The sequence below is a fragment of the Anguilla rostrata genome, chromosome 18 (genome assembly GCF_018555375.3).
Source record: "Anguilla rostrata isolate EN2019 chromosome 18, ASM1855537v3, whole genome shotgun sequence".
In the NCBI taxonomy this organism is placed as follows: Eukaryota; Metazoa; Chordata; class Actinopteri; order Anguilliformes; family Anguillidae; genus Anguilla; species Anguilla rostrata.
This window is the reverse complement of record NC_057950.1, coordinates 26,954,202-26,982,049: the sequence shown is the minus strand read 5'-3', so window position 1 is coordinate 26,982,049 and position 27,848 is coordinate 26,954,202. Positions and strand designations below refer to the sequence as shown.

Sequence of the window (27,848 nt, the reverse complement as noted above, 5' to 3'; positions counted from 1 at the left end):
TACAAACCCAGCAGCGTTTTCAGGAGAAGCACAGAGTCTATATTTCACAGAACGTTCTTCCTTTTTTAACTTTGGGTGAGCACCAGTGAAAGAGAATGAGAATGCTTTCCACCCTCTGCATCTACATTACTGCTCCCACTAACTGGCCATTACACACCAACCATAACTTGCCCATTTCAGACAAGCAGCGAGGAGATACAGAACCATCCTGCACACTTTAAGCCCAATTACACAATGCTTTATCCATTCGCAAACAGATTTGGCACATTGGCCCTACATCACTACAACAAATAATAATTACTTGGCAGGTAATTTCGAAAGCGTTTCAAATTATTTTTTTGTTGCGCGTGTTCACCCATTGTAACTTAGGCTACACGTCTCTAATTCATGAATACCTGCTTCTGAAGACAAGCCTAACGTACTGGAATCATGAAATAACCGTTGCGCGGAGAAACGGGCATTACGCCGACGCATTCAGTCATCCAATCTCATCTGTTCCTCTCGTTCACCTGGCTGAAGCCACTCATCACCCCTCGCTCCCCAAACCGGCCCGATGACCAACGCTTTAAGAGGTTTCTTAATGGGGCTGCACACATCCGAAATAATTAGCGCAAACCGGCCTCCGGCATTTCGATGTTTATTAGGGGTGACGTCGGGTACCGCGGCAATGAACTGAGCTGACAAAAATGTAATCCACCTGGGAAATAATCAACTGGCCAGAAAAGGATTTTACTGCAACCTGCACAGTCTCGACTCTCGCCAATTGCCAATCTTTAATTAGGATTAATGTACCGTATTTTCATTACACGCAGCCTGATATTCTTTATCAAGCGCCATCGGAGCGAGGTACGTAAACGACGGCTCCCCACATTCCGACATGAAGGCCAGCACTCGGTCATGTAAGGACGGTAATAAAACCACGCCCACGCCAAAGCTCACATGACGCCAGTCAGCGCATCCTTGCGTATCTTGGCACATACCCTGAACTGACATTTATTATGCTCGTCTTACAATGAAAATCAACCCAGTTTATATTCCATTACCAGCGTGCCAGGTATGCAATCGCACACGGCAATAAAAGTACTCTTTCTTTTGTATATACAGCTTTAAAACGATGTATATACAAGCAGGGATTTTGTCTATTGTGTTACGTGCTATAGCTGCTGAGTGACGGGGAATTCAAGCTTTCATGTGGAACAACTCCTGCAGGTTCCACAAAACGCCCAATGGGAGAGGTCCAAGCAAAGTATCCTGGACTGTCAGACTGCTCCACCTACAGGACACGAATAATCTCATCAATCCCCTAATGCCATAAAACGAGAGGCTATTGGATTTTAATATTCTAGGCATAAACGTTAGCAGGGACCCATGGTTCTTTACGGTATTGATAACACTGTTACCTTATAATTGGAGGAGGAAGGTGAGGAGACTTTTGCGAATCACGGTGAATACTGAGTCAACATCTGTGAATATTAATTTTGTTTTAATTCATTGACTTTTATTTTGCTTTAGGAAATCCAGAAGTTTCTTTGAAGGCTGAAGTTTGGAACAGGCCGTTCCCCCATTCTAAAGGCAATTTGAGAACAATGATGAAGCATTAAGGAGGATTTGAGTTAAAAGAAAGCATTTGAAACAAGGATTAGCAGTAAATCCTGAGAGAAAGTCAGCTTAATGTACTATTGTACATGACTTGGAATGTGTGTGTGTGTTTTATATCTCGCTGGATGACAATTCCCTTGAGATAAATCAAGCTCTAAACACACTGGATTAGCCATTCACTAAAAATGACTGTGATACTTCACTCTTCACCTGTTCATGAATAAGACTTGGCATGGAGCTTGTCTAAAGCAAGCAATCACAGGAATGAATACTGCACACATACAGAGACGCCCATTAGACACAGCAGCGCAGCTGGTGGGGGGTGGGGGGGGGGGGGGGGTGGGTTGGGCTGGGGGGTACACACATTGCTCTCACTCTAGATTTATCCGTACTGCACCCCCCTGAGGGGAGGGTGCTGCGTGTTTCACTGATCCCAGATCAGTCTCTGCTCTGGTGCCCTCTCTCTGTTTCTGTGCTCTCTGCATGTCATTACCTGCTGCCCAGTGACCTAAAATGAGCATTTCCTAGTCTTCTCTATTTAAATAAAAATGTGCAAATAACAATGAAAGAAAACAAACAAACAGTTTAAGGGGGTTTAATGAGCCGTATAATAATTACATTTCAGCAGCAGCTGGTGCAGATGTTTCCTCCCCTTTCTTCTGGATAGCCCCTGCTCAGTGCACCTAAGTTACACGAGTGAACTGCATGATGGGATATGCAGCGGGCATCTGAGGAGACCCTCAGATTCCATGCTGTCTACCATGCCAATCTATACCAACATTACCAGAACCTCACCCCAGGCTACCTCACCATTCCCAAACCTGCACCATCCCTTTAAAGAGCCCCAGGCACTACCAGAGCAGCACAAGCATGCCTAAATAATGCACGGTCTCACCGTCCCTCCACTTTATCTGTCATCTGCCTAACTGCGCTGCAATGTTGCTATGATACAGCCAATCCCTGGCCACGTGTCACTGCTATGGCATCATGCCGTGCATTCGCATCGCAGGAGTAAAGTCAAGTGGGATCTGCAATAAAAGAGAATACGCAATAATACCCAGTATGCAGTTTTCAGAAGCGGGCTGTATAATCCCTAAAATTTACTGAAATAAATTAGGAAAAGTTGCACTATCACTGATAGTGCTGCAGTTTATCTTAACCCTACCCACAAATCCAAACTGCTGGCAAAACTGCAGGATTATGCATGTGAATTACTTGCATTAATAACCTCCACTAGCATCTCACCATACAACTAAGACTAAATCACTATATTTATATATGGCACGGTAAGAAATGTTGTATCCTATTTTGTGGAGGCATCACATGGTGGCAGGGGGCAGTAAAAGGGGCAGACTGTGTAGCTTGTGTAATATTCAGAGCAGCTGATTCCAATACCCCTGGCTGTGTGCACAGGAATGAGGAGAAGTGCTGATGCATATACTGTTCGTATAAAAACTCAAATTCCCAGAGATTCTGCCATTCACTAGAAATCCTCTGCAAAAGAAGTTTCCGGTAACCATTTAAACAGCAGTGCCCATTGCACCGCAACCTAGTAGGCTACTCTGCTCATACCAGTTTCGAACAAATGGGAAAGATCGTTATTATAAACATTCCATTATTTTTAAAAATAATTGTATCATTTTTTTTCCTCAATTATTCCTGTTTTGAATAACTTACGTGAGTGAAGAAAAAAAATAGAAAAAAAATAAGCAGGGTGATACTACAGCCTATCATTTCATGGTGTTCTATATGTTAATATTCCTCCTCTCTGAAAGAGCTGCTCAATCTGTTCTGCTAAGCGCAGCGTGCTGTGTCACAGCTAGGGGGCGGTAATGAAAAACACGACGGCACAGCTAAATGAGGACACCAGGAAGCGATGACTGTGCCGGAAAAAAGTTGAACTGAAACCGCTCGCTACCTGCAGAATCGACATTTGAGAAATGACTATGCACTGACCGTACAGACCCTACACGTTGCCACCACCCCAAAGGGTCCCTCCTCTTTGAGCCGGTCTCTTCTCTACCCTGGCCCTGCAGTAGAGAAATGAGCTCCCAAAGACACAATACAAAACACCTAATTAAACTGCACCTTAGTACACCTAATGCGTAACTTGATTTCTAATGGGTTTAATAGCCACACATGCTAGATCTAAAACCATATTTCCCCTTTCTCATTTTCTTCCTGATATTACTACTTTCTCCATTTCCTCTTGCACTTCCTCTTACGTTGAAAGGTTATGTACTGTGTGCTACTATCAGCTGTGAGCCTGCTGACTTTGCCTCAGCGCAGCTGGGGCCCGAAACCTGTACGTGTGCACTAACGCTAGTCCTCCACGCTAACGTGCCCTGCTGTACACTGGAGCGGCTCGCGCAGCGCTTCCTGCAGAAGCAAGCGTAGCTGAGCCATACTGTTGTCTGCGTTTGGTTTAACCCGCTGTGTTCCTGGAGGGCAAGTGAGGTTGCAAGTTTTGCTGCGCGTGACAAAAACGTGTTTCCGCTCTCTGCAGATTTGCTATTAAAGCCATCGTTTACTGAAGCAACAGCGGGACCTCTCTTAATTTAGGAAAATTAAAAGTTAAAATTAAACAAATTCGTCAAAATAGCCCCATGCTTGCTTTTCATTTTATATACCTGACTTGAATGTATTGTTTTTGCGATCAAACATTGCAGAACATGACTAAGAGGCTGAAGTTGTCAAAGGCTGTAGTCTGTCATATTTGAAAACTAGGCTAGATGAACAGTAGATATTGTAGGCCTACTACACCGGGAGTTCTCGCTTATTGTTGCAATGCGTTATTGAAACAGATACAGCTCTAATTGTTTGTGGCCCCCCCAAAAGTGTGTAAAGTTCCAGTGACCCTGCTCCCCCCGAAACAGAACCCCAGCTGTATCTCTCCCAGCTTGACTTCAGCACCACGTTCAAACAGAATCAAACCTAATAAAATCGCTACGCCAGCCACGTCACAACGGCAAGCATCGCTTTCCTGATCCCGGTCCGCCGCGAACCTCCTCTGCGTCCCGACAGCCGGGAAAACGCCGCTCACCGCTTCCAACCCTGGCTCATCTGGCAAGGCGCGCAACGTCGGTCAAACCGAAATGATTTTTTTTACCTCCAGCTGCTGAGCCCTTTCTGGCGTATAAAAAGTGTCACGGCGGTCCGCGGGGAACTCTGCCGCCGCTTCTAATCCCGCCGCTCGCCTGTCGGCGGGCAAATTAAGGTGGCGAACGGCGGCGCGCGAGATTTAGCGGCGAACCCAGGGGGGGGGCGGAAAAAAAAACCCGACGCGCTTTCAAGGGCTTCCTGCACCAGTTAAACGACGCTTCTGAAGGACTCCGATACGCGAGCAAACACAATATCCGCCAAATTACATTTAACAGATGATATTGATTCTGCCGCGTGTTTGCACAGCTACAGCGGGGCCCTGGAGAATACTCCTCTCTCTCCGCGCGCACCATCGCCGGCTCGGGTTTCCGCCGCCGCTCTCCACAAAACCCTCCGTGAGAGGAACAGGCTCTTTTCGCGAGGGATAAACCGCTAACAAGAACGGACTTTTAATGGAGTTTGAAAGGGAGGGTATTAACCATCACACATTCTGCTGTCATTTTTATCTTTATAGTTTAGTGGAAAAGACTGTGGGCCCATTAAACATCACAGTGTTACGCTACTGATGAGTCCAAACGGGGGGACTCGTTTCTTTAATTTAATTTCGGGGAACCGTAGACGTTCAGCGGTGGTCACTAGATCCAAAGCGGTTATCACTGGTAGAAAGCGGTGACGATGACTGCAGTTTTGAGCTTGGGTTATGTCCTCAGTAGACTGCAGGGTGCGGTCAGTGTGGCAGAGCGGGTTTTGGCTGGGTCCTCCCTTCACCGCTGCGTTAGCTTCTCGCAAGCGCAGGCACACAGGCTAGCGGCTGTGTTCAGAAATGCTAATCCTGTACCCCGCTCAGCTCTCTCAGTCCCGAACCTCTGTCCGCCCGGTGCGCGGGTCAGACAGTCACCGGCCTGCCGGAGAGCACATCAATGGAGCAGACGCTCTGGACACGCAGAGGTGATGTATCATACTGGGGGATGATACGGAGAAGAGCGTTCTGTCATCTCTCCCCTGCTGTGTCTCTCTTCCAACCCTCCCTCCCACCCCTCCCCTCCCCTCCCCTCAGGAAATTCCAGAGGTCCTCAGAGCTTACTGTGGGCTTGCGCACATCTTTACTCAGGTCTTATCTGGGTCCTCTGGAAAGCTGAAGGCTTACCCGGGTATTACACTGGGACTCACACGGGTTCTACTCAGGGGCGGATCTTACACAGGGCTGACTCAGCCAGTTGACTTTGGCGTCAAAAGAAACGGGAGGAATATTTCAACAACAAAAAAAAAAAAATCAACTGCCGTTCTGGAAGAAGAAAAAAAAGAATAAATAAATCGACGTGGAGCCAGCCAGAAAGGCTTAGCAGCGAGAGAGAGCCTCTCACAGAGAAAAGAGCAATGGTGGAGAGGCAGACACAGCTGCCCATATCATATTTCTACATTCTTTTATGACGTATTACCAGACTCCTGCAGTGTCACCTACAGTTACCTGGGAACCACACATAGCCATTTAAATATCAACTTGTTATAATTACTGTAATCAAAAAACAATTAGTACCGCTTTATAGCTGGCCTTATAATTACGGAAATTCGTTTATGCGTATACCAATTATGACGTACAAAAAAAAGTGCTTTAATACATTTAAAGTAAAGTATAAATGGGTGCACCTAAGGTCTCCCTGTATTTGAATGAAGACAGATGAGGACTCTTGTTGAGTGACACCTGTATCAGCGGGATGGTACAGCAAATAAAAATAACTTGATGAAGTTTTTGTCCTATGAAGTCTCCAACCAAGACAATCATATCTGTTCTGTCAGAGTCCTGGGAGTGGTCATTAGGACACTCAAATACAGATAGGGTACCGCCCAACACAGGAGTGGCTACATGACAGCACAACAGAAGCAGTGGATTCTTTTTGTAATATCCTGTTCTGTCATTTCAACAGTGATTTATATTTGAGAGAAATAAGTCCCCCTGCCCCACCCCATCGGAATAAAACAACTTTATCAACCACTACACCACAGATCAGGTCTAACTCATTCAGTTATTATTCTGGTCTTACTCTAATAAAAAACTGAATGAGTTATTAATGAATTCAAATTGTATTCAGGTATTTGTAGAGTATGCATACATAAGCAAGGCCTCACTGCTGTATCTTGTATTCAGACCGCTGTGAAAAGGACCCGTCAGCTGATCTTTGTTTCCAGGCGACGCCCGATTGTCGATTTTGACAGTCCCTCAATGGCTTGAGTCAGTCCTTGTTTATAAGCAGGCATCATACGCCATCAGCTACAGCAAAACAAGGCTCCACCTCAATGTAACAGTCATTCCGCGCATGAACACCCTTCGGACAGAACTCTGGCTGAAAAAGCGAGCAGCTGTCACCTGTGAGAGAATGTCAAAACAGTTTCTGAATGAAGGTATTAAAACCGTCAGACCTGCACATTCTACTTTCAGACACTAGAGGGCTCACGAGCACCATATTCAAACGCGTCCCTCAGAACGATGACATAACAGTACCGCAGTGTTTCCAGTGTGATTACCTTTCAGAATCACAGCCATACTGATAGCGTGAGATGAAAATAAAAGCTTTTTTTTGCATTCTTATAAATACTCACCACAATGGCTCTGATAATAAGCCCCAACATCCTTTAATGTTAAGAATAATGGCACAGAAGCGCCAGTGAATAGCAGAAGAGTAATCTGAAGATGGCAGCGCCACCAGACTCTGCGCCAGGCGGCGTTCGCGCCCACGGAAGCGCTCGCGCCAGCCCCCGTGCCCGCTGCATGCCAGGCAGAGAAGCAGCTCTTCACCGCAGCCTCAACGAGAAGCAAAGGACTGCAGGACCCCATGTCAGGAGGCCGTGGCGGTTTTGCGCGTTCAGACAGGGGTTTGATAACTCAACACAGCACGACAGCACATACTGTGCAGAAGGAGGCTCAGGCAGCACAATGTTCTCCAAGATTTTCTTTTCCTTTTTTTTTTTTTTTTTTACAGCCTGTCGGTGTTTTTTTTCTCTGCCTCTGTGGCCTCCACGCTGAGTCCTGGCCGTCCCCGGCTCTTTGAATGTGCACCGTGATACGAACCACCGAGGCCGACTCGTACCGAGCCATACGCAGGATGGGACTGGTGCAGTCACAGCAAGGCAGCAAACGCCTAAAACACGTGCACTCATTTATGGTATCCTGCACCATTATTCTGACAAAAACCAAACCAACAGCAAAAAAAAAAAAAAAATACATTTTACACATTTTTGGACCCAAACCGAATTTCAGACAGATACGAAATCGCACAGCGCACATACCCTGGCTTTTGAATGTTGATCCAGTTGTGGATCTCGAAAGGCTTCAGCTTGTAATCTTTTGAAAATGAATAAATAAAAAAAATCCGCAAACTTACCAGCATTCACTATGGCGTCGATCTCCAGGATGGTGATGTCACCTTTGTAAAGAGACACCTTGTCGCTCAGAGGGTGCGCATCCTGCTCGTCCACTTCCTCTTTTCCTGCGAACGCAAAGCTCAGGTTACCACGGCGATGAGACTCCGCCCACCTCCCTGGATTCTGTGAAGGGCACCGAGATCTCTGATAGAAACCCAGTATTATTCATACGCTCCTTCCTGCTTGTCTGATGTCATTATGACCCGTTTCTCCTCTCGAACGCACATTAGGATCTTTGAACATCGCACAAAGATCCTGGCAGAACAGTGGTACGCATCACAGCAATTATGACGTAAGCGGCTCGAAACCACAGTGTGTGTCACCATTGCAGAGGATTGATAAAGGATCTGGAGGCATAATAACTCTGAAAATGATACCTTTCTTTGGGAGAAATCACAGGGCTACTTCATCCCCAGCTCAACAGTATGAAGACCACAGCGATTTGGAGATGTTCACATTAAAAATGCATTCTAACAGGCGTGAGTCAACAGGGGCGAAGTGTCTTTATCAAGACCTCTAACCCCTCTAAGCACCTCTCGAGCCACTTAAGAAAATCGACTCGTCTGGAGAAAGGCAGGTTTAGACCTCTCAAAAGGTCAAGCCTGAACTCTGTCAGCCGTGGTTTTTGCTCACCGCTCGCTCACAACAGCCTGCCGCCGCTGACGAGACCGGCTCGGAGAGCACCAGCGAATGCGCCCGCGACTGGGCACGAGAGCTTCTCGAAATGGCTCCATCTTGTGGTGCAGCGAGGAACTGCCTTTTGAGAGCGAATTAGCCAGCTGACCCAGACAGAGACCCTGTCCGCCAGCTGCACTTCAGAAGCAGGCCGAACAGCAGCCGCCGAGCATGTGCTTACTGTGGAGCCCAATGCTATACCGGCTCTCATAGCACAGACTTGCTTTAGGCACAGAAAAAGCATGCAGAAAAGCACGCAGTCAGAACAGGAAGCCAAAACCTCTGCCAAACCGCACACCTCTGCTGAGCACGGCCCACACGCGAGTGACACCCTGAGATGCACAGCGGGCGTAGCAGGAAGGATGTGATACCGTGGTGATTTGTCCAGGACTGACAGCTAGAAAAGGGCAAGCCGCTGGAGAGCACTGTACAAACCCCCCGAAAATGCTATAAAAAAAGAGACATTTAATTACCAGCTGCATTCACCACTGACTCGTATGAAAGATTTAAGGGGGATTTCATCAAAATATGGCAGTTTAATACATCCTTGAAAAGAACTTTTTTTGTATTCATTTTCTGGCTAAATCCAATCCGTTCGATTGCAGAGACATAATTGAGAAAGACAAATAAGCGTGCTTCGATTGAGAAAATAATAAAACAAAAATCTATTTTCATAATTTTCCGTCTCTCCGACGCCAGAAACAGAATACAAACGCGCTGCTTCGGTAGCACCCAGGGAGCCCGGCGAAGAGGCGAGGCGAGGCAGCACGCGGCCCGGCAAGGTGGCCTTGAGAAATTCAATCGCGAGGCGTAAACTGCCACCGAGGGACGCGTGATCACATTAGCAAGCCATTACACGCCAGCGAGTGTCCTACAGGGCCCAGGGAAATGGAATGATGAATGATATTCTTCCGAGACATAGTCATAACAGTGGACAAATACCTGGACTTAAATAAAAGACTGAAATAACTGCACACACACGATCGTGCAGGACTCTATATGGGCCTCACGACTCATGACCAGCTAAAAGAAATACAGAGGGCAGGCTTCATCTGCTCCTGTAAAACACAACAAGGGTATTTAAAGTAAAATAAGATGGTGGGCGTGTCCCAGTATTTGAAAAACGTATCCTCCTTTCCTCCACTACCACATGGTCTCCTCCGTGCACCCTAGGAAGTTCCATTTTCCTAAAACGCGATTTCCTCGATTCCTCCGTCCTCCACGTCCTTTCCTCGCGTCCTCTGTTGGGTGGAGCTAAGGAAAGGATGCGAGGACAGAGGAATCGAAGAAACGAGAAGCCTGAGAGCACTGACGAATTGTACAGGAGGGGCACAATTACAAAACTCTGTGCCAGCGGTATTAAAATTCCACCCCTTTTTTAACCTATAACCCTCCAGCTCCAGCAGCACGGAGAGTGAATTCAGAGCTCACTTCCCCGTCTCCAAAGGGCAAGCCGGTTAAAAACTCCAGCGCGTTAGCAGCAAGCGAGCAGCGGCGTTTCGGAGAGAGAGAGAGAGAGAGGAGGGCGCATGGAAGCCAATCCTCAGTGACACACCACGCACGCGCCCGCGAACACCATCCAATCACCAGCGACCTGCCGGCGGCAGCCGCCCCGCAGCTACTGTTTTTATCATACACATCATACGGTTTTTATCGTATATATCATACTGATTTTAACTATCTCACATTGATGGACTTTTATGTATTATGCTGTTTCATGTAGTGCATTTGCTGTTTTGTGGTTGTCATTTGTATACCTGCCCACGGATTTACAGATGTAAATTAGCTGCTAGCTAACTCTGGTGCAATTACTTTTTAATTGTGCACTGTCCCTGTAAAAATAAACAATAAAATAAAATAAAAAATAAATAAATGTGAGCGGCGGGCGCTGGCGGGCGCTAACGCAAGGCCGCGAGCTCCAGGCACTGTTAGCGGCTGGGCTCCGCGGAACACAGACCTAAGTCCTCAGGCTTATCCCGCGCGTCTAACCCCAATTCACCGCGAATCAGATAAAAGATTAAAGCTGAGGAGGCTAATCTAGCGTAGCGTACGGCGGCAGTGTAACGGAGCGGCTCAGAGACCGGGCGGGGCCAGTGCCGCGGCAACCGTGAGCGAGGTACTTAACCAAATTGCTTCAGCGAAACAAACAAATACGAATTCACTCATAGCAATGGACTGTACATTTTTTAAAAATTAAAAATTGTAAGTCGCTCAAGGTGAGGTCATCTACGAAGCAAATAAATCATAATAGTTGAATGTTATAATAATCTGCTGCTCAGTCCAGGGGACCGCTGTGCGATCTCAGGCTGGGGAAGATCGAGTCGCGCTCCGCTCTCAGTTTAATAGCCAGTGGCGTGATGTGACTGTGTGCGGCAAAGCCAGGAATACAGCCGTCAAGAGCCCTGGAGTCACTGAGAGCCGTTTCACCTGGGAATTTCACATTTTTTGTTTGCGCAGTTAGTTTCCATAAATCTTTATGGAATATGAACAAATGAATTCCCCTCCCCAACAACATCCCACCGCCCAAAAATGAATGAATGAATAAATAAATAAGCAAACTATTTTTTTACTGTCAGGTTGTCAAATGCAACTCGGGTAGAAGACAGATTTGGATGATGTGTTCTTTGAGAGTCAGAGATCTGGCATTTTCCATGATGACACACACTGGGGAGGGGAGCATTGGGGGGGGGGTTATATTAATGTTCATATTGGTGTGAATATCAAGGTCAGGCTGACAGAACAATAAAGAAAAGAAACAGGTGCCGGTTCACTTTTAAAAGTGCCAAGGGGAGAACATTTCTGAGTGATTTCTGAGAGTGATTCTCCACAGCTTTCCAAAGATGTGACATTTCCCAAAGATTACGCCAAAAACGCCAAAGATAATTAAAGAAAGGTAATTAAAGTGCAAGGCTTCTCCCGGCTCCGCCCCTTACCTTTACTCTTCTCCTGCTTTTTCCAAGTGGGAATCTTGTCCAGAGGCACGTATGAGGAGTACTCCTTACGTCTCTCATCCAGTGTCAGGCCCAGCAACCGTGCTACAGGGATCAAGAAAAAAAAACAAAAAAACAACCAAAACACCGACGTTAAAATCTTTACACAGAGAAGCAGCTGAACAGAGCTCGTGTTTCTCACCAGATGGCACGGTTAATTATGAGTAATGGCACGAGAAGCACGCGTGCCAGCGTGCAGTGGCAAGAGGAAAGGCGCGCTATTTCGTCTGAAGAAGGCTGAGCCGCTGGCAGCGCCAACCGAATCTGCTCTGGGCAGTTTGCCTGGCGCGCCCCTGGAGGATGATGGGAGAAAATCCAAAGACGTGCAGGGAGCAGGTAGCGATGCTTAACTGACTATGGCGCTGACAGGTACTGAAATTTACATTTTTTTCAGGAACGGCCAAAATGTAATTATTTTGCAAAAAACTGCGGAGGAATTAAAAGTAAAACTTAAATGTGAAAGTGAAGTTAGATGGATTGAGAAGCACATTTCTATATGCAGTGCTCTAAAGAAATGTTGGGGTATCTTAAAGGAGTACCATGGTGATTTTCACACTTTCTCGGTTTTATGTGCTATTTGCACAAGAGGCATTGAAGAAACACAATGAGCAAAGTATTAAATATGTCCGTTCTGTATTTTTGGAGAAATATGCGTTTTAAATTCATCGTCCTATTTTCAACCGGTTGAGAAGTTGTAAATTTGCTACGTCACTAATACAGTAACTACTCCCATTTCCACACCCCGTAAAGAAATCTGACAGCACACACCGTCCTGCTGTTCAGACAATGCAAATATTTGACTAACGTTAGGTTCACTTAAATTAGAGTACGTTTAGATTATTTCTGGTTATATTCATTTAGCTAGCTAGCTAACGTTAGGTAGCTAGGAGGTTTGCTTTCATAAGACAATGTTATCGATAACGTTAGCTTGCTAGTTTGCTTTTATGAGGACGTTATAGTTGTGCTTTTATCTTAACTTGGCTAGCTAGATATCAAAAATTATAATTGGATATAAGTCAACGTCCTTACCTTAGCTATCTACCGATACTTGATATACTAGCCCTACTAAACTAGCTAGCTTGTGAAAATTCAGTCTCCCAAAGAGAGCGCATATCACGGGGGTAGCTATGGAAACGGGACACGGTCTGTCAATCATAGCTAACGGACAGTTCTCATTACCACGCCCAGACGGTTCGGGTGAATTTTTATCGTGGGAAATTTAGGCTTAGAAAAATACGTTTTAAAGTGCATTGAAATGACTGAAGAATTAAAAAATTATGCACATTTGTTTTGTTGTTGCCTGAAGACAACTGGGAAGTGTCACGTTCAACCACCATGGTACTCCTTTAAGTTTGATTAAGTCAGTAGAACTGACTGAACACATTTTGAATGTTATTTTGGTTAACACATCAGGCATGAAATAACCTGAAAACCAAATCTCTCCCTTCCATCCCAAACCAAACCAAAGCAGGTTATTCACAGCCAGTCTGCGCTGGCACAGTCACAGTTCAGCTCAGTCACAGCCAGTCTGCGCTGGCACAGTCACAGTTCAGCTCAGTCACAGCCAGTCTGCGCTGGCACAGTCACAGTTCAGCTCAGTCACAGCCAGTCTGCGCTGGCACAGTCACAGTTCAGCTCAGTCACAGCCAGTCCGTGCTGGCACAGTCACAGTTCAGCTCAGTCACAGCCAGTCTGCGCTGGCACAGTCACAGTTCAGCTCAGTCACAGCCAGTCCGTGCTGGCACAGTCACAGTTCAGCTCAGGATCACAGGGCACTGGCACAGTCACAGTTCAGCTCAGGATCACAGGGCACTGGCACAGTCACAGTTCAGCTCAGGATCACAGGGCACTGGCACAGTCACAGTTCAGCTCAGGATCACAGGGCACTGGCACAGTCACAGTTCAGCTCAGGATCACAGGCCACAGTAACATCCACAATGGAAAATAAACAATTGCAGTGTATTCCGCATTGACTACTGTGTGCTGCGCACTCCGGAACAAAATAAGCACTGTGCATCACCCAGGTGGATGCTAATGTACGGCCGGGAAGTGGCTGAGGTGCGTCTCCACCCCCTCCTCAACTTCCTTCTAAAGTGCGGTGAGATCCACCAAAGGTGCTGTATAAATGCAATTCAAAGCCACATTTTATCAGAAATACACTACATTGGTCTGTTCTTTATGGTTTGGGCTAGGCCCCTAGGTTCCAGTGAAAGCAAATCTTAATGCTGCCACATACAATGACATTCTAGACGATTCTGTACTTCCCCAACAGCTTGGGGGAGGACCTTTCCTGTTTCAGAATGACAACACCCCGGGCCACACAGCGATGTCCATATAGATATGGTTTTGTCGAGAACGGTGTGAAAGAACTTGAATGGCCTGTACAGAGCACTGACCTCAAACCCATCCAACACCTTTGGGATCAACTGGAAAGCCAACTGTGAGCCAGACCTGATCACCCAATCAGTGCCCGACCTTACCAATGCTCTTCTGGCTGCATGGAAGCAAGTCCCTGCAGCAATGCTCCAACATCTAGTATAAAGTTTTCCCAGAACAGAGGTTGTTTTAGCAGCAAAGGGTGGACCAATGCGCATAATTTTGGATGAGATGTTGGATGTCAGGTGTCCACATACTTTTGGCCATGTAGAGCAGTTATGCATGTCATGTAGAATAAACATCCCATGTTCACATTGTGCTAATTGTGCTATATTGCAAACAAATGCAGACAAAAAGACTCACCTCTTCAGGCTGCACCTCTCCCCCTCCCTGTAACTAACAGGTTGATAGCAGCTTCGGCTGTGCATAGTTAAGACTGTATTTCTAGAGTGTGCGTGAGTGAATCAGTAATCAGGTCCAATAACTTGCGGTTGTCCCTGCCTAGACCGTAACTCTCTCTGAGAATTCGTCAACTGCCTATGTTCAACCTTGTGTATCGTCTGATAAGATGCCAAATGCCGAAATGAATTAAAAGGTTTAATTATTTAACTGGTCAAATTAAAGACTCAAGTGAATCAATAGGCCCTTAACAGGGGAAAGTGTGGATGCCTGACCACTAAAACGAACCATCCAGAAGTATGAAGATTCAAAACAAGCAATGACAACAAGCAAACCCCATGGGAAAACGTTAAGAAAACGAAGAAAAACGTGTTCAACCTAATTTAAGAGCCTGACAATTAACCTCAGCTTTTCATTTGATCAAAAAAATTGTGTCCTCTTTTAATGTATGGCCAAACATACATACCTACTGCACTACTCTCCATTATTCCTGGCGAACACACATACCTATAGCGTCACTCAACTGTACATTGTTCCCTGGCAAAAATACAGACCTATTGCATTTTGAAGGGCAGTGCTTCTAGGACAACCGCCTTTAAAACAAAGGCAGCCCAATTAGGGCATAATTGCCCGGCCGGGTTTGATTAAATACGCGCGGCGCTCTCCGTCCTCCCCGAGGCTGCTCTTATTGTAATTGAAAGAAAGAGAGAGAGAGAGAGAGCCAAAGAGGGAGAGAGAGAGAGAGAGCGAGAGCGAGAGAAGAGGCAGAGAGGGAGAGAGAGAGAGAGAGCGAGAGAGAGAGAGAGAGAGAGAGAGAGAGAGAGAGAGAGAGAGAGAGAGAGAGAGATAGAGAGAGAGAGAGAGCGGGAGAGAGAGGGAGAGGCTGGCAGCCCTTGAGCCTGCCCAGGCCCCGCGGACTACATCAGCACGCTTAACCTGCGTCCGGTACGCCGCGGCTTCCATCGCCACGGCCGCCAAGCGCTGGCGACCGCGCCCCCTACTCACACACACTTCAGATGTGCTCAGGGGGGGCGTTTCTGGACGTATTTTCGGAATATGTTCTCAGTGCTCTGCGCACGTGTTCGCAGGGCCTGTGCGGAACGCAGCATAACAGACCGCGCGGTTACGAAAGCCGGAAACACGCTGCTGAAATCTGCCACGTTCAGCGGGAGTATATTTAAACGGGCGATAGCGCCATCGGCTGCACCTCAGGAGTTCCAGGACATTCCAGCCAATTACACACGACACGAGTCTGGACTGCATTCTGAAATGAAGCAATGGAAAAAGGGCAAAGCCACCACTAGATGTCAGCACAGTTCAGTTCTTATCCCAATCACTTTCCCTTCTACAAATGGCTTTATCTTCTCAAGTTAAAATTTTAGTTGAGGGTGCGTTTGTCTGTTCGATGCGTTTCTCCTAAATTACTCCATAATTTGTAATGATCTATTATTTGAGTCGCTGCTATGCCGTCCAGTACAAGGACCGCCACTGCATGCGCAAATCCACTCACGTACCCACAAGCGAGCACGCGATCTCACAACCAGCAAGTCGCTCAGTACCGGAGAGAACGCTGATCTGAGACGCGTATCCCTCACTATGGAGGTCGGCTAGCGTGCGGGCGCTAGCCGCGGAGTCGCGAAGCACAGTTTCGGCGGCGACGCGAGGAGCGCTGGTCAGCTAACGCACGTTTCTCCCCCGCTGGGAGAAGACCTGCCCTGGGCCGGTCGCTGCAGGCTCCCAGCCTTAGCTGGCGCTATTCGATGCTCACCACTTCCCCCGTTCGAGCCCACTCAACAGACACCCTGCCATTAAAACAAGGCCCGGCGAGTATCATTAACATATGCGGCCGCTCAAAGATCTCAAAGGACCTGTCACTCGTACAGTGCGTTACACTCTCCACGCTCGTGTTTCTGTACGCCTTACGCAACTTGTCTCGATGAAGAACACGGCTCCACTAATGACTCTCTGTTCCAAACACATTTGTGATTCCACACTCACACCACAGAACGCCTGATTAATGTTTGGCTAAAATGGGCTCCTGGGAATAGCGCTAATGCATGGGTATGTCAGAAATACTTCCCTGGAATATATTTCCTTACAGTAAAGACACATGGCTAGCTATTCCCAGTGCTGTAAAAGTGCTCCTCATTTCAACAGACATAATTTCAGATAAATACTCCTTACGCACTTACACATTTTGAGTTAATTTCCATTTTAACTACTTACTTGCCAAAGCCCTGTGTTGGAGTGCATGCAACATCTTGCTCCACAAGTCTAATCATAAGAGGCTAGGTACTGTAGTAAGGGTGTGACTGAAAGATGCCCAATGCTGCCAGTGTTTGCTGATTGCCTTCAATCTACAACTGAACATTCTCTTCAGATCACAAACTACACTACATTTCCAAAAGTATGTGGACAGCTGAACATCACACCCATATGTTCTTGCTGAACATCTCATGTCAGAACCATGGGCAATAATATGGAGCTGGACCCCTTTGCTGAAGTAGCAGCCTCCACTCTTCTGGGCAGGCTTTCTCGCAGGTTTTGGAACACGGCTGCTTGGATTCACTTCCATTCAGCCACAAGAGCATTAGTGAGATTGGGCTGATGCTGGGCATATGGCCTGGCTCGCAGTTGGCATTCCAATTCATCCCAAAGGTGATGGATGGGGTAGAGGTCAGGGCTCTGTGCAGGCCAGTCAAGTTCTTCCCCACCAAACTCAGCAAACCTTTTCTTTATGAACCTCAATTTGTGCACAGGGGCATTGTCGTGCTAAAACAGGAAAGGGCCTTCCCCAAACTGTTGCCACAAAGTTGGAAGTTCTCTAGAATGTCATTGTATGCTGTAGCATTAATGTTTCCCTTCACTGGAACGAAGCCCCAGACCATTATTCCTCCTCCACCAAACTTTACAGTTGGCATTATTTGGGCCAGTACGGTTGGCACTCTGCATTCTGCCAAAGCCAGATTCGTCCGTCAGACTGCCAGATGGTGAAGCATGATTACTCACTCCAGAGAATGCATTTCCACTGCTCCAGAGTCCAACGGCAATGTGCTTTAAACCACTCCAGCCAACGCGTGGCCTTGCGCATGGTGATCTTGGGTTTGTGTACAGCTGCTTGGCCATGGAATCCCATTTCATGAAGCACTTGACAAACAGTTCTTGTGCTGACTTTGTTTCTAGAAGTAGTTTTGGTTTTTGTGGTGAGTGTTGCGACCGAGGACAGATTATTTTTATGCGCTACACGCTTCAGCACCCTGCAGCCCCAATCTGTGGGCTTGCATGGCCTACCGCTTCTTAGCTGAGCCGCGGTTGTGCTCCTACACGTTTCCACTTCACAATAGCAGTGCTCAAAGTTGACTGGGGCAGCTCCAGCAGGGCAGAAGTTCGATGAACTGACTTGTCGCCACGCTCACTGAGTCACTGAGCTGGGATTTGAACGAAGTTGTGAGGCAACAGTGCTACCCACCCCAGCTTTTTTTTTTGTATAAAGCCCCTCTTCTAACACACATCCACTCTGGTCATCATATCACATCATACCTCTGAATTCAGCAGGGTAAGACCCATCAGTATGACTACAACTGTCAGTCACAACTCTGGGGAGGAAATATCTAGAATTAAGAGCCGAGGGGTGAGTTCAGACAGGCGTGCTGTAACGAGCTAAATTTCATATTTTCATAGTTTGAACGTAGCCTCGTCATAGTTGATGCTTTATCTTTGTAGTCTGACATGAATTGATACTTAAACTATTTCTAAATACCAGTCCACATCCACCAAGGTTAAAAAAATCTAAAATAACTTCTTTTTTTTTTTTTTTAGTTTGTGGAATTCATACCTTTTCCAGGCTCACATGGACAACAATGGGTTACTACTGCTGAAAGTATTTTAACTGACGTCATAAAATGAAATAACAAATATTTTAGATATTTTATCATTGCCCATATTCAGCATTGGCCATATTCTTCGTCATTGGCCATATTCAGCATTGGCCATATTCTTGGTCATTGGCCATATTCAGCATTGTTTATCCAAGTACCAACTTGCTCACAAATCCTTTACAAAAACTGATTATATGTTCTTAATTAATTAATTTTTTTTTATTTACCAATTAAATGTGGATACTGAAAGACATGAGTCATGGCTTTTATGTGAACATTAAATGCTACCAAAATGATTGTTTCTTCTTCTATTCAGCACTCTCTAATAATTAGCATTTTAGCATAAGGTGACAATACTATGTAGTATACTAAATAGGTTTAGTGTGCTTATTTACAGAAATACTGTATGTCTGAGGGTGTACTGGCTGCATAAATGACCATAAGGCAAGCTTAAAAATGGCCCTAGCACAGAAACATGTCTGCCATGAGTCTGTTGCTCAGTCCTGGTCTACAAATTAAGGCGCAAATTTATAAATGTAATGAGTGTTGAATGAGCACTAGGAGCACTGAGAATGCAGATATTAAGGACTCTCATATTCTCAAAAAGAATACCTACTATTCAGAACAGTTCTATAGCTTCCCCTCTGTTTGGTAGTCAATGTCCCTCACAGAAGCACAATAAAACAAATAGGCCTACATCTTTTTATAAGTGCACTTCAAATCTTCAGTGAGAAGCCTGCCTAGAGTGCCTACAGCCCCTGCTCTCGACCGGGTCGGGTCACACTGCTACGGATTCGGAAACTGAACCGCAGGACCGGGACACTGCCCTCGCTCGGCGACAGGTGGGGGGAGGGGGTGCGGTCCTCCCCGCCATCTTAGGGACCGCATAACCGGTACACGAAAGCCGCAAGAGCTAACGAAAGTTTAAACTCTGTTTGCACTCCGTTTGCTCCATGTTTACTCTGTTCACACACTGTTTACACTCAGTAAGTCTGGCTTAGGTCGTATCAGGGGACGCCAGCTATGGAGCCAAATCCCATCCTTTCACCTCTTCTGACAAGGATTTGTTATTGCCCCTTTTGGGGAAAAACGGTTTGGGGGCAAAATGGTTCACGTCTGAGAAACTACAGAGGTAACAGGATTATATGACACCACTCCACTTATACTGTAAAATACTGTCCCATGTTAATCCAATTTAAACAGTTTATATGAGTTCAATAAACACAAAATATATTCGATTGGATATCACTAACTGATTAAGCATAATTTTTGTTTTGTTGACTGATCAGAATGATTGATAACCAATTGTTCATCTGTTATGATTTATAGTGAAAATGTATCCATTAACATATTTATCAATTAAAAATTCCTAATTGTATACTGATTAAGTCATTTGGAGGTCATAATCACACATTCACAGGTCACTTAATTAGGTACACCTACCTGTTAACACAATTAGCATGCTCCACCAAACAGTGAATCCTGTGGTGAAAACTCAATATATGATGCATGCAATATATGATGCATGGTAAGAGGGTTAGTTTTTAGTTTGATCAAACATTAGAATGGGCAAGATGCACAACCTAAGCGACTTTGACCGTGGTATGATTTTTGGTGCCAGACGTGGTGGTTCCAGCATCTCAGAAACAGCCTTCCTCCAGGGATTTTCCCACATTACAGTCTCGAGTTTACAGAAAATTGTAATAAGATGAGTCAGGGGAGTATGAGTAGGTTTCAAGATAACAGAAAGGGCAGAAATGCTGAAATATCAGATTTTTTACAACAGTACTGTGCAGAAGGGCATCTTTGAACACACAACATATCGAAACCTGAAGCGGATGGGATACAGCAGCAGAAGACCAGGCCTGGTTCCACTCCTGTCAGCTAAGAACAGGAAGACGAGGCTACAGTGGGCATCTAATCACCAAAGTGGGACGACTGAAGATTGGAAAAACATTGCCTGATTTGACAAATCTCAATTTCTGCAGCAACATGTAGATGGGAGGGTCAGGATTTGCTGTAAACAGCATGAATCCATGGATCCATACCGCCTTGTGTCAACAGTACAGGCTGGCTGTGTTGGTCTAATGGTGTGGGGAATGTTTTCTTGCCACACATTAGGCCTCTTAATATGAACTGAGCATCATTCGATTGCCACAGCATACCAAAGCATTGTTGGTAACCCTGGTGCATTGTTCAATAGCCACAGATTACCCTTTTGCAAATGGATACTTCCAGCGGGATAATGCGCCATGGCCCAAAGCACACATAAACTCAAGCTGGTTCCATGAATATGACAGTGACTCCAGATTACTCCAGAGGCCTGCACAGTCCCCAGATTTCAGCCCAATAGGGCACCTATGGGACGAGCTGGAAAGGGAGGTTCGCAGCATGAATGTATAACCGAGAAATTGGCAGGAACTGCGTGATGCTTGTCAGCATGGGCCAAAATCCTTACGGAATGTTTCCAGCACCTTGTTGAATCCATGCCACGAAGAATTCTGGCTGCTCTGGAGGCAGAAGCAGGTCCTACCCAGTACTAGATAGGCTTACCTAATAAAGTGGCTGGTGAGTGTACTTTTGCGCTAGAGTTCGTAATATTGCAAATCAGCATTTTTTGTTTTTTGTTATTGTTATATATATTTTGTCATTCGCTGTTGATTTTGCAAGTCTATTCAGAGAACAATCTAAACGCGTTCAATTTCGCTGATGGTGTGCACATTTGCGGTGTGTTTTTCAAGAAAAAATAAATAAATAAATAAATAAAACTGTATTCTTAAAATGAAAATTGGTGAAGGCATCTTCTTCATTTTAATCAGACACAACAATAGAAACAGCTCGCAAGTGGCAGCACTTGAGATTTTGACAGTATATTGGGCCCTGTCAAGTTCGCATAAATGCATTTTACTTTCTGCAGTATATTGAGTGCTCATGAGCCCCGAAAGGTTTTTTTTTTCCCCATCCTCTTTTAGACAGAGTTTCAAACTTTAGCCTGCAAGTATTCTTAGACAAAGTCTGCAGATGAGAGCTCCTGTCCGAGTTAAGAGAGTTTGAGAGAGAGATAAAGTCTGAGTGTGTGTGTGTGTGCGTGCATGTGTGTGTGTCTGTGTGTGTGTGTGTGTGTCTGTATGTATGTGCATGCGAGCACGTGCATACGTGCACGCGGGCTTGCAAGTGCATGTGCGTGCACGTTGCCGTGCGTGCACGTGCATGGGTGTGTGCGTGTGCGCACGCATGTGTGGACAGGGGTGCATGCGCGTACATGCAAATGAGTGCATGTGTGTGCATGTCCTGCACGTGTGTGGGGAGCGTGCGAGCGTGCATGTGCATGCGTGTGTGCATGTGCGGGCATATGTGCACGTGCGTGTACGTGTGTGTGTGCATGCAGGGACCCTGCTATCACACTGCAGCAAAAGAAAAGCTCTTCCTCTCCTCTCCTCTCCTCTCCTCCAGCGTTAATGCTGGCTGCCTGCTGCTCGAGCGAGCTGCACTTCCCACACAGAGCAGGGTCAGCGGAAGTGGCGGGGCCACGGCACTGGCAACTCCTTACCCGCTGCAGACATGGAGTGGGCGAGGGGGGGGGGGGGGGCACCAGGGTGCACGGCTGCCATCTGCACCACTGTGGGTATAATTATCAGCCAGGGACCACGCAACCAAAACTAAACTCTTCTAATTACCGCCTGGATGACAGAACCAAGGAGAGACCAGTTACTTTCCTTCACAAAGGCAGAGACCAGGTAGTTCCTTTTACAAAGCGAGAGACCAGGTACTTCCCTTTACAAAGGCAGAGACCAGGTACTTCCTTTTACAAAGCGAGAGACCAGGTACTTCCCTTTATAAAGCGAGAGACCAGGTACTTCCCTTTACAAAGGCAGAGACCAGGTACTTCCCTTTACAATGGGAGAGACCAGGTAGTTTCTTTTACAAAGGGAGAGACCAGATACTTCCTTTTACAAAGGGAGAGACCAGGTACTTCCCTTTACAATGGGAGAGACCAGGTACTTCCCTTTACAAAGGGAGAGACCAGGTACTTCCTTTTACAAAGGCAGAGACCAGGTGCTTCCTTTTACAAAGGGAGAGACCAGGTACTTCCCTTTACAATGGGAGAGACCAGGTAGTTTCTTTTACAAAGGGAGAGACCAGATACTTCCTTTTACAAAGGGAGAGACCAGGTACTTCCCTTTACAATGGGAGAGACCAGGTACTTCCTTTTACAAAGGGGGAGAACAGGTACTTCCCTTTACAAAGCGAGAGACCAGGTACTTCCCTTTACAAAGGGAGAGACCAGGTACTTCCTTTTACAAAGGGAGAGACCAGGTACTTCCTTTTACAAAGGGAGAGACCAGGTACTTCCCTTTAAAAAGGGAGAGACCAGTTACTTCCCTTTATAATGGGAGAGACCAGGTACTTCCCTTTACAATGGGAGAGACCATGTACTTCCTTTTACAAAGGGAGAGACCAGGTACTTCCCCTTACAAAGCAGGGGAAAACACGTTAACTTCAGGCAGCTGGTGGATGAAGTTACCCATCACACAAAATGTTTAAGATATCGATGACCAAAATAAATCTCATCAATACAAAGCCCAAACAAGGACGGCTCTGTGTGGGTTTGTAGCAGAAGCATTGTTCAGCTCAGCGCTCTATATCAGAAACAGGTCCTTCAGAGACGTTCTGACATTTATGCTGATACAAATAAGAGCGAGTAAAATTATTGTCACAATAGAAGAGGGCCACTCAACGAGAAATCAATCCGAGGTGCAGCTCCACTGAATTCACACAAACATTCCCACAAATGTCTATCTATTGGGACAATGTTGACCGTCTGGCTTTTGGTCCTGAGCACCTAGCAATTACAATAGATGCAGGCTTTGAAAGAAGGTAATTCCTAAACACCCACTCATCTCTTAATACATTTCTCTCTTTTTTTCCCGATTCTGCTGTTTTGCCCTTGTGCAACAGCTAATCAAAAGAGACGTCCATGCTGTTCTCCAGAACGCACAGAGAAGTAAACATTATAAGGCCGATTCATTTATCCGCTACACTTTGCGAGATGATCTTTTGCTCATTTCTGTTGGTTAATAAGGATACGATCCTAAACAGTAGCATTAAGACAAACGAGGCGAGACAAAATAAGAAGAAGGAGAAAAAAAAAATCAATACCTGGACTAAGTCCAAATATAGACACGTACTATAGCGCTCAATGCAACACCAGGGACATCTGCAGAAAAAAGGACGTTAATGCAGTTCTGTGTTATTGCTTTTATCAATTAAGCCACTTGGAGGAATTTTAGCTCTACGCAACTTGTTCATTCGGGGCATGGTTCAAGCAGCCAGGGAATGCATTTAAGAGCAGTTCATTTCTAGTCGCCCACCTGGTTCAGTCTGGAAAGGCCTGGGTCACAGGTAAAAATCTGAGCTATACTGTTAACCAACCATGACTGGCACAGCCTGAAATTGCAGGATGTAATTGGTCCCTTCCTGTCTGGGGTGGAAAGGGGGTTTAAGTGGACTAGGGATCCTCAGGTAACCCCCTAGATTAGCTCCTCCCACTGATGTGCCAGGTGAGGAGGGGCTAACAGTGTAAGCCATGAGAGATACAGGGCGGGTGGAAATGTGTTATAATAGGTAAGGAGCTGGATTTGTAACCTAAAGGTCACAAGTACGATTCCCGGGTAGGACACTGCCATTGTACCCTTGAGCACAGTACCTAACCTGCATTGCTTCAGTATACATCCAGCTTTATAAATGGATGCAATGTAAATGCTATGTAAAAGTTGTGCAAGTTGCTCTGGATAAGAGTGTCTGCTACATGCCAGCAATGTAATGTAAAGATACACCTCTCCACCAGCTCTGGCTGGATCTAGCACTCTCCTTTACTGCTGTGTGGCTAGCAGAGCATACTCAGCTTGCAGACGAGCACTTCGGAGGAGGTCCATCCACGCTCACACCTGAGATATGACTGCAGGTGGGACCGCAGTACACTCCAAAGTGTGGACAAAAAGAAACATTGGGGAGGAAACAAAATGAAGGGAAAAGAATGACATTTCGCTGTACACCATCGTCAGTCCTTTCACAAATTAACGTCCTTTCATTGGTTCACTGGAACCCTGACCTCATGTGTCCAGAACAAGCAGCACTGCTGTATCACAGCTGCTCTGCACAGGCACTAAAGTACTGTACACTTGTATATTGCAAACACCCTGCAATTCATACCCGACACCCAGAAACTATACATTTACATTTACCAATTTACACAAAGAAGATTAGATTATGCTCCTGATTTGGCAACAAAATTCCCTCTTATATACAGAGCTGTTACAACCTTCAGTGTACATTTTCATGCCATTTTCAAGACAGATAACAGATTTGAAAGATGTATGGCATCTTCTGCACAGTACTGTCCTTTTGTCCGGAGTACTCCCAGTATATGAGTGGAATGCATTTTTTGGTTGGAGGGCCTGAATATGAAAGCGACAGAACGGAGGAGGGAAAAACAGATAAAAACCTGATAAAAAAAAAAACTTTAAATAAAATAAAACAAAAATATTGAGCCAACATAAAACCCAGAAGCCACCGCACACGGGTATCACTTTGCATCTTTTCATACGCAATGAAGAATTCTTAAATCATCAGACTGTGCTACAATAACATAAAGGGTTTGTTGTTTGCTAGACTAGCACCCAAACTGCCATCAGGTACAAAGACAAATTTTCTTTACAACCAACATTATGAAGTATGAACATCGGTGGGCCTAACGCTACATCACTGAAGACAGACTGTCATCCAGCCCAAATGTTCTCTTGAGGGGCCTTGGTAGTGCGCCAGATGATGATATCCATCAAGGGACAGGCTCCTGTTGATCAATACATCATAGCGATCATCACAGACTACATTTTACAGCCAGCTCCCCAGCACTGAAATTTATTTTGGGTGATAGTAAAATCAGATTCTGAAGGCTGTTCCTTCTAACACCGGTTTACAAGAGTGCCTCCTCTAAGCTTCTCCAAACCATGCAATAATGCATGCTAGGTTTAGGTTTAGGGTTAGGGTTAGGATTTGGTTAAATTACTGTTCTCCATTCGCTGTGCAACCCGCCATTGTAATTCAACAATATTAGTGAGAAATAGCGTGTTAAAAATTTTAATTCTACAATCTTTATAATTCTCAGTTTGAGAAAACAGTCACAGTGAATTAGACAATGAGTAACACAGTGAATTGTCCTCAGTAGATCAACATTATTGATCTATAATTGTCTTGTGGGTTGTCATGGGCATTTAAAATCATTAGGGAGAATGGCTAGTAATAAATAAAACAGTTACGGTTAATCTCCGACAAGTAAGGCGATTCAAAACTTTGGAACGAGCTAGTACACGCACTGTATTCAACAGGTTCCTGGCTTATTCCATTCAAATCGAACGCCTTGTGCGTATTTTGCACATTGCGATTTGCGTTGCGTTGTTAATAGCCTAATAATAATAATAATAATAATAATAATAATAATAATAATAATAATAAATAAATAATAAATAATAAATAATAAATAAATAAAATGTCTTGCACTACTACCACCACCGATTATGGAGAGTAAACACACATTTTTGATTATCCACTAATAGCCGGTTCACTTTATGCGCATTTCTCTGAATCATCGCTGGCTCTCTACAGGCATGTGAACGACTAAGAGCATTACACCACTCAACCAACATCGCCGCCCTCGTACGAAAGCCATTGTCATTCTAACAGGTGAACTTGGAGAAAAATGTTGCATGGCCTAGCAGACGGCTACGGAGCAACATCAACCGAACACCTTGACGGAATAGCACTTGCAAGCTGTGTGCACGGCCACTGTAGCGACGGTTTCGGCAGGCAGGGGTGTTTTATAATAGCGACGTTAAGACAGAGCAGTACAATTCTGAACGGAGAGAGAGTAGTGGAGCCCAGCGTTTGTACCTACAGATTACAACATTTGCGCGGTGTGCGACAGTACTACACACTCTCCGGATCCGCTGCATTTTGAATCGGTGCATAGGTAGTGAGCTCAGATTGCTTACACTGAAAGAAATGGTCGCTGGCTGGATGCGACGGCATGATACTCGCAAGAGGCACATCCACGGAGTCAGTGTAAATAGTCTACATTTATTACCCCCAAACGACTTACCTTTTTCCACTTTCCAGTCCTTTTTCTTTTTGCTCATGGTGCCGTGATGGTAGGGCTTCAGAGTGTTGTTTTTTGAGTGTGTCAGCCCCAGGCTCACAGCGAGTGTGTTCGGAAACTCAGAGAAAGTGAAACAGCCCCCGGAGTCGGACGAGATGCCTCACCTGAGAAGCTGTCAAAATATACTAGGAATACTGACCACTCGACCTAGCATGATTTTGTCGTTTTTTATACGACTCACGCTCTGCTCTGTGATTGGTCGTTGCGGACCAAGAAGCAAAGGTGTGGTTGGATTGTTAGATGTGGCAGTCAAAGGAACATTTCATAATTATGTGAACGTGGGTAGGTTGCGCCATCCGCGTTGAACCTCTTAAGCGTGCGAGGCGGTAGTGTAGCAACGGAGGATGAGATTTAGTGGTGTGCTGCAGGAACGTAAAATTTCCCTGGCACGTATAACATCTGCCCTTGTATCCCTGCAATTCGAAAAAATTAAACAGATCCACTCGCAGCCTGTGTTTATGGATGCTCTACAGCTGTGTAATAATCTATCGAATCATGCAACAAACAAAAAGCTATTGCAATGTGAAAGAATGCTATTTTAATATGCTGAAAGAAATGAAAAAATAGTCAGATGTGTTTTCAGTATTATATGTGTATTTATATCATCTACAAACCATAACATAGGCCTGAAAAAATATTTCTGACCCTGACCACTCAGATCATCAAATAATCATGGAAATGATCTTAATTCCTTCGAATCAATCAAAATGGAAAACAAATTCTTGCTCGTGCATTATGTAGGCCTACATACTTAAGTATTGAGAAACCATTACAAATAACGTATACGAAACTTTACACGTATTCACTACATTTCTCCCCTGCATCCGAAGGCAAAGGTACGAAAACATGATACCTTGCCTAACCTTGCACCCTTAAGTTCAAGGTCCCATACTGTCATTCATTTGCTATCTAATGCAAAAGCACGTTCAGTTTCACACAGAGAAAGTAGACTTTGTTTTCACTGTTTCTTTTTAATGACTTTATTGTATGTATATATGTGTGTGTGTGTGTGTGTTTGTCTAGGTTTCTTTTCTGCACGTATGGGCTGTATTTATGAACACAACTTAAGTTTCGATGATGAACCGAAAATGAAAATAGTGCGCTTATCTCATTCCAGGAAGTATTACACAAACAGAACCTTTCGTTATTTCCAGCGCGAGAGAGAAAAAACCCTTGTATGCTGCAACGTCTATT

At 45.3% G+C, this 27,848-nt stretch overlaps 1 protein-coding gene across 3 annotated transcripts in view; it reads right to left on the bottom strand.

The window, feature by feature from the left end:
• macrod2 (mono-ADP ribosylhydrolase 2) overlaps nt 1-26,815 on the bottom strand; it is a 561,756-nt gene extending 534,941 nt beyond the window's left edge. For 2 of the 3 annotated variants that reach the window (XM_064316705.1, XM_064316704.1), the window contains exons 1-3: nt 26,598-26,814; nt 11,730-11,831; nt 8,082-8,186 (exon numbers count right to left, since the gene is read on the bottom strand). In XM_064316705.1, coding sequence (XP_064172775.1) covers nt 8,082-8,186; nt 11,730-11,831; nt 26,598-26,634 — 244 coding nt within the window. In that variant the 5' untranslated portion in view covers nt 26,635-26,814. Of the gene's footprint in view, nt 1-8,081; nt 8,187-11,729; nt 11,832-26,597 lie in introns of all 3 variants that reach the window. The other variant, XM_064316703.1, reaches the window with a different exon arrangement.
• Nucleotides 26,816-27,848: the final 1,033 nt, after the last annotated feature.